Source organism: Nyctereutes procyonoides, unplaced genomic scaffold (assembly GCF_905146905.1).
Source record: "Nyctereutes procyonoides isolate TBG_1078 unplaced genomic scaffold, NYPRO_anot_genome, whole genome shotgun sequence".
Lineage (NCBI taxonomy): Eukaryota > Metazoa > Chordata > Mammalia > Carnivora > Canidae > Nyctereutes > Nyctereutes procyonoides.
This window is the reverse complement of record NW_026574949.1, coordinates 4,740-11,738: the sequence shown is the minus strand read 5'-3', so window position 1 is coordinate 11,738 and position 6,999 is coordinate 4,740. Positions and strand designations below refer to the sequence as shown.

Genomic DNA, 6,999 nt, shown 5'->3' with positions numbered 1-6,999 from the left:
CTCATGGTTGTATGGCTTCACACATTAAGTGAGCCCTGACCCAAAGCACCTAAGTATTTCTACTTCCTGCTTTAGTTGGACCACAGGGTATTTTTTTTAAAGCATCTGCACAAATAGTTTGCTAAGAACAGCATAGTATAATGGACAAAGCACTGAACCAGTGTAAGAAATTGACTCTGAAATTTAAGGTTACCCTATAACCATAGTAATGGCATTTTACTCTTCTTAGGTTTGACTAGAAAACGTTTTTTTCAGTCTACCTTTGCTGTGGATTTAGTAAGGCATCTAAGTGCTTCATTACACGTAAACTAAATCGGGAGTTCTGTGAGCTACCAGGTGGTTTCTAGTTTCACTGATACCAATAAGACAGGAAATCCATTAATTATGAGACTAAGGACCTGGTCAAGGTGGTTATAAAGCTGATCAGAAACATTAAAACAATGGAATTTTATTGATGAAAAACTTGAGTTTACAATCATTTAGTAAATGAAGAGCAAACAATTCATCCCATAACTCTTGAGAAAAAAAATTAGTAAATAAATATCTGAACAGATTAAGGGTAAGGCAGACTGGATAATAAACCACCTCTGATGTTCACACTTCCTGCATGTGACTCACTCTAAAAGGGCAAAAACAGCACTGGAGAGAAATAAGATATGGGCATTAGATCTCCTCCTAATCAATCAAATAAGCCCAATGATAAATACTCCTTTTTTGCCCATCATGGGCAGCAAACTATACACATTTTACTGAAGGAATACTTTGATAGAAGCACTTATTTCAGTTATATTGTGCATCACAACTATAAAAATGGCTTGAACAGTTCCATTTAACCACCATTTATAAAGTGCACCTATATAATATTCTACATTTTACCTGGGGTGTGATGAATATCAATATAAGCTGAAAATACCCCAGCTGCCAATCTTTACCACTTAAAAACCATTCAGCTACCTTTGGTCTTTAAAAAAGCCTACACTGCAATATCCTAAACATGGTCATGTGCATCTCACGATGAAAAGAGTGGCCTTGCAGTGCAGAATGAGGAGAGTGCAGCGTCACCATGACGAGTAGCATGCTATGGTTTCAAGGAACATCAGCATCACAGCATCGGATTCTGTGCATCAGGATCGAGGTCGTTGTTGCCAGAAGGGGGATGGATGGGGAGGATATCCAGCTCATCCACCTGCGGAGTTGGGTGCAGGACCACCAGCTGTTCCTGGGGAATGTCTGCAGCAGCTGCTGCAAAATTGGTGATAGATTTACTCTTCACACATTGAAAGTCTACATGCCGACTCTTTCCTAATTCCTTCTCCCAAGACATTCGAATAAAGGGTCTTTGGACATAGTTGTAAATCACTTCTCGGCGGCCTCCAGGCCTTTTCTTTACTTTTTCTTTGTAGGTAGGATAACCTGGAGGACAGAAAAGTTTTAAAAACTGAGGTGCACACATACACAAGCATGCACACACTTCTCACCCAAACTTCCCACCCAAGTGGGAGAAGTCCCATAAACAACTCACCCAAGTTAGCCTAAAGAAGGCTTTTCTGCTGTAGTTCCTGACAAACAGAAATTAAGACAAAGAAAGGAAATCAATAATCCATCTCTGTCACCAGTTCAACAGCCAGAAACCGGAATCCTACTGATGCAATTCACACAAGCTTCCACCATCCTCTCAGCCGCTCAACATACCAACCCAGTAAAATATTCAAGTAAAAGCATGGAGGGGGGATAAGTCCTGAACAGAATGGTTCATAGTCTCGTGCATTGGACTCTACCTGTATACCCTTAATATCCCTGAACCCTCCCCTTCACGGGATCATCTCGCCTCAAGGGCTGCAATTTGTTGCCACATTAGCCTTCTAATTTCCTTAAACCTAAATCTCATCTTTATATTGCTTTGGGTTTTTTTCTTTCCCTTTTTTTTGTTGTTAACATATAAAGAGCTATAGAGTTCTCCAGCTTCACTAGTTCTAGGTATACTTTTGCACCTAGATCAACAAAGCCAATATTTTAAGCCCCATGTCATTTTAACACTACTCCCAACAACCAAGCAGTTCATCCAGAGTGGCAATTCAAAGGAGCTTCCCCTGATTAATTATACCTTCCTCTTCTTGGATAATTACTGAAAAGTAACAATTAGTGAAGACAATGCTAATATGGGAAAAGTTTCAGTCATTTACCAGTAAGGCAATTTCTCCAGACATAACTGCTTAAAACTATTATTAGAAGTCCCTTCCCCCTTCCTACTTGCAAGAATTGCTAGTTTAGACCAGGGATTGGCAAACATTTTCTTTAAAGGGCCAGATAGTAAATATTTCAAGTTTATTTCAGCTTCTCTTGCAACTACTCAACTATGCCACTGTAAAGTAAAATCAGCCACAGAAAAATGTAAATGAATGAGCATGTCCATGTTTCAATAAAACTCTGGGCAACGGAGGGGATAAGAGGCAATGGGCTAGATTTGGCTCATGGGCCACAGACTATAGGAGAATCAGAAAAAAACTAGAAAGACCTCACACATCAGGGACTCAATTACTGCATAAAGGAAGTACGTTGGCATCACTGGTGGCTAGTATATTTAGCTACATATGTAAGTAATATGGCTCAGGTGAGGGGGCTCGGGCAAGCAGAGCTAAAAATCTTCTAAAGACTCTTTGTAGAATGTCTTTTTTGTTTCGTACTTCCAGTCAATTACCAGGGCAACACTTGAGTTCAGAAAGGTCTCCAGCTCTATTCCCTTGTCCTTGATTTCTCTTGGACTATTAGTCTTTAAAATTCCCATCTCATCATAGTCCAATTTGTCCTCCACAGAGAATCCTCACTCTGATACAAGTATAATCCTATTACATCCTTGCTTAAAAACTACCAACTACCAAAAAATTTCCTCTTGCTTCAAGGGAAAGTCCAAAGTCCTTCACATAGTATATAAGGCTTTTTTTTTTTTTTTTACAAGCAGGCTCCAACCTACTTGTCACCGGGCTTTAGCTCAAATATCTCTGCCTGAGAGAAGCCTTCCTCATCCTCCCAATCTATAGTAGCTTCCAGGTGTCTTCTCTCTAGCTCTGAAATCAAACAGCTAAATCCCACTACTTACAAAATGACAGAAGACAATGGTGAAGCTAAAGTGTCAGCAATTCCACGATGTTCTTAAGCCCAAAGTCTCCTCCCCTTCCTGCAAAATCCTATTTCTGGTCATTCTTTCTCCTATGTCTCAGCAGTCCATTACTGCGATCTCCAACAGCTCAGCTGGTCATTGATCAACACCATGATCTTCATGATCAGCATCACAAACATATACTGAGAAATTACTATGTGCCAGGCTCTGTTTTAAGTTTTTCATTCTGTCATCATAACAACCCTATAAAGTACTTTAATGCTCCCATTTTAGATGAGGAAACTGAGGCACAGAGAAGTTAAGTGCCCTGGCCAAGGTCATACAACTATTAAGTCATAGGATTTGAACACAAGTAATGTGGCTCCAGAACCTTTAATCTTTACACTATGCCACATTATGCCGAGGGGGATATTTTGTTCTTAGTAAAAGGGCACTTTAAAAGAAGTATCTGACATGGCATCTGGAAAAATCCATTTAAATCATAAAGTAAAAAAAAAATCTAAAAATGTTTGCATTTAACAAGATGAAATAAGTTTGAAATCTGTATTTAATGTGAAAATAAGTTAACTATTATCATATCTTAAGAACCAGGAAGCTACTAACATGTTTTTACATGCATTTTCAGATAGTAGTTTTAAGTTCTGTTGAGCTTTGAAGAACACCAATGATCTCTGATGGGCACAAGGCTTTGCCCATCTTTTGGAAAGGTATACACATGTACCAGGCAAGAATGCATAGGGATGATGAAATATGGCAGAAAAGACAAACTCACTTTTTCTTACTATTAGGGAATCTTATGGAATAAATAATAATCTTTAATGGCTTTCTATCTTTTCAGATAAAGGAAGCTCATTTTTGTTATTTTTGGTGTACTGCATGAGCATTCAATCATCATTTGAGTTTTTCTCAAAGTATGTATTTCTCAAGCTATATTCTAAATGGGATTCAATTTTAACCTTGTTTTTTTTTTTTAAAGAAAATAGAAAATAATGAAAATGTCTTACCTTCTATTCCCAATCTAATCTTCTTAAGACCTCTATCCTTCAAAACTGATTTGGCCACATCTCTGTTTTCAATGTACTTGAAAAATCTATATAATTTTGTGCTATAAATAACTGGAAACAAAAAGACAAAAATACTTTCTTATTAAAATCAAAGTACTTAGAGATGAACTTAAAATTATCTTGATCATCAAAGGGGCCTGACAACTCTAAAAGCCCAAATAATGGATGCAGTGATGCGAAAAGGATGACTAGCCAACATGACAGGATAATTCAGTACAGTTAATGTATAAGCAAATGTCTACTTAAGTTGAAACAAAAAAAAAAAAGCTTTAATAACCAATCAGGTAACCCAATCCATAGGAAGAATGTCCTTCTGAAAGATATATCATATACAAACTTATTGCAATAGAATCTGCCCCACTTTCTTCAAATAAGAGAACCAAAAGATGGTAATATCACATCGTTATCGAGCAGGCAAAGTAAAGGACTTTGCTATGATGCCTACAAGGCCTCGTCTGGAAGAGAAAAAACTGCCTTGTCACAGAGTACAAAATGGATACATCTTATATTTCATGGATTGAGCAACTATTAATAATTCCCCCAAAAGGCAAAGACCCTCCCCACAAACTGTTTTCAATTCAGGCGAACAGCCCCATTTAATACTGATGTTAAAAATGGCAGATTCGAGCATGTTCTGCCCAGGTTAGTCTGTTTAGAGCAAACTGGCTTTGTAAAGGACAGACATTCCACTGACATGTTGAGTCTTCCAAATGTGCTGGGAACTTCAGGGAGTTAGACTGATGGACCTTCCTCGCCTTCTCTCTTTCAGGTGGAGTTATCTCCCTTAAAAGGTGAACTGCAAAGGTTTTTTCAAAAAAAGAAAAACACACTCACAAACCAAACATGCTGGTTTAAGAGCCAATAAAAGGAAAATACGTATACAGATGCTACTCATGGGATAAATTTGTGATTTACATCCTTAAGATTACTGATATTTTTAAGATAAAGATTTGCTGACATCTCAGAATGGATGGTGTCATAAAGCCACAGGTAGGAAGATCAGACTGTAGAGGCTGTGTCTCCTCAAATGAATCTTCTTTAGGTTGAAACATCTTGGCACAAAATGAAATATATTTAGACAAATTATGTAAAAATGTTTTCAGTCCTTTTTAAGCTTCAAAGCTTAAGATGAAAAACAAGAAAACAAAGAACACTGACACGGAAAATGGAACAACTGAAAAGGAAAAGCTGGGTCTACCAGAATTCCTCTATCGCTATAATTTCTGTGTTCTACAGCAGGCTCTACTCTCCTGGAGGTCAAACTTTTTGAAAACTAAAATATAATTTATTTTGGCTTATTCATTCATTTTTCTTAACAGAAAATAATGTATATTTATTTTAATTTTTGTTAGCCTTTCATTTTTCCTGTGTTTTGTTTGACTTTTTATTCCACATATTATGACAGAAACTACTGTCAGCAAAGAAGATAGGAATGAGGAAATACACAAAAATGTCTGTTATTACAACTGTCCAGAGAAGAATCACAACACTCATTAAGTGTATCATGCAAAGGAAACATCTCAATGTAAATTCTAAAAAGTGCTATCATAACTTAGGTTAAAATAATCTTTTCAAAATCTTTAGAAGTCGAAAGGAATACCCCTTGGAGTCTGCTTTGTTTTGATTTTAGATAGGGATAAGTAAAATGAAAAAAATCAGAGATTAAAGCATTCTGGTAACTTTCTATATTCCTGTTATTTTTTACTTAAGCCCTCATCTTCACCAAGTCAACACAGGCTGGCATACAGAACAAGATGCTGGACTATTTTGCCTAGTTACTCAAATCATTCTTTTAACTCTATCTTCTCAAATCTATAAAACAGCTCAAAAATACTATACAGGGTTCATCAAGAAAAATATAAATTTTCTGACAAAACTCAAAAAATCAAAAGGCTCCAATCAGAAAAAGTTTGAAAGTGTAGTAAGGAAAGTCATCGTTGTTCAAGATAAGCTGTTTTGGTCAGAAATACATATAGTTCCACAAAACGTTCTGAAGGGTCATTATATCCTCCAGGAACACATATGATACTAAAGAGGAACATCTTAGAACATCAAGTCACCCTAGAAATCAATGCATTGAAGCTTCTCATTTTACATACAAAAATAATAATTCATCTTAAAAAAAAACAGCTGATTTTTTAACAATCTATTTACTCCAGGATCTACTTCCCTAGAAGGCTTCTTTCTAAATGCAAAGAAAAAAAAATCTATCAAGATCCAGATACTCAACAAAGAGCAAACCATTTCTGTGCATGACAGGGGTGGGCATATTTTTTCTGTAAAGGGCCAGAGTAAATACTTTTTGGGCTTTGCGAGCCATGCGGTCTCCGTTGCAACTACTCAACTCTGCCATTGTAGCGCAAAAGCAGCCATAGACAATACATAAAAGTTTATTTATAAAAACAGGCAATAGGCTGGATTTTGATCCACAGCTCGTAGTTTACTGACTCCTGGCGTAGGTAAGAGTTCAATGTACTTTATAAAAACTGTCCTTTGATCGGTATTAGATAAAGAATCTGTGATGATTTAAGAGAGAAAACATGCCACAGTACTTACTTTGTGAATACTCTTCTCCAAAAATATATATGTAAAGTGTTATTTAAAACACAAAGTTGAGGGCAGCCCGGAGGCTCAGCAGTTTAGCACCACCTTCAGTCCAGGGTATGATCCTGGAGACCTGGGATCAAGTTCCACGTCGGGCTCCCTGCATGGAGCCTGCTACTCCCTCTCCCTGTGTCTCTGCCTCTCTCTCTGTCTCTCTCTGTCTCTCATGAATAAATAAAATAAAAATCTAAAAAAAAACAAAAAACACAAAGT

The 6,999-nt window shown here is 37.0% G+C and overlaps 1 protein-coding gene across 1 annotated transcript; it reads right to left on the bottom strand.

The window, feature by feature from the left end:
• Positions 1-511: 511 nt before the first annotated feature.
• On the bottom strand, positions 512-6,535 carry LOC129505713 (BTB/POZ domain-containing protein 10-like). Its single transcript, XM_055318992.1, has 3 exons — positions 6,424-6,535; positions 4,123-4,260; positions 512-1,413 (listed from the first exon to the last, which is right to left on the bottom strand). Exons 1-3 carry the CDS (start codon positions 6,533-6,535, stop codon positions 1,103-1,105), a joined length of 561 nt encoding a protein of 186 aa, XP_055174967.1. The 3' UTR covers positions 512-1,102.
• Positions 6,536-6,999: the final 464 nt, after the last annotated feature.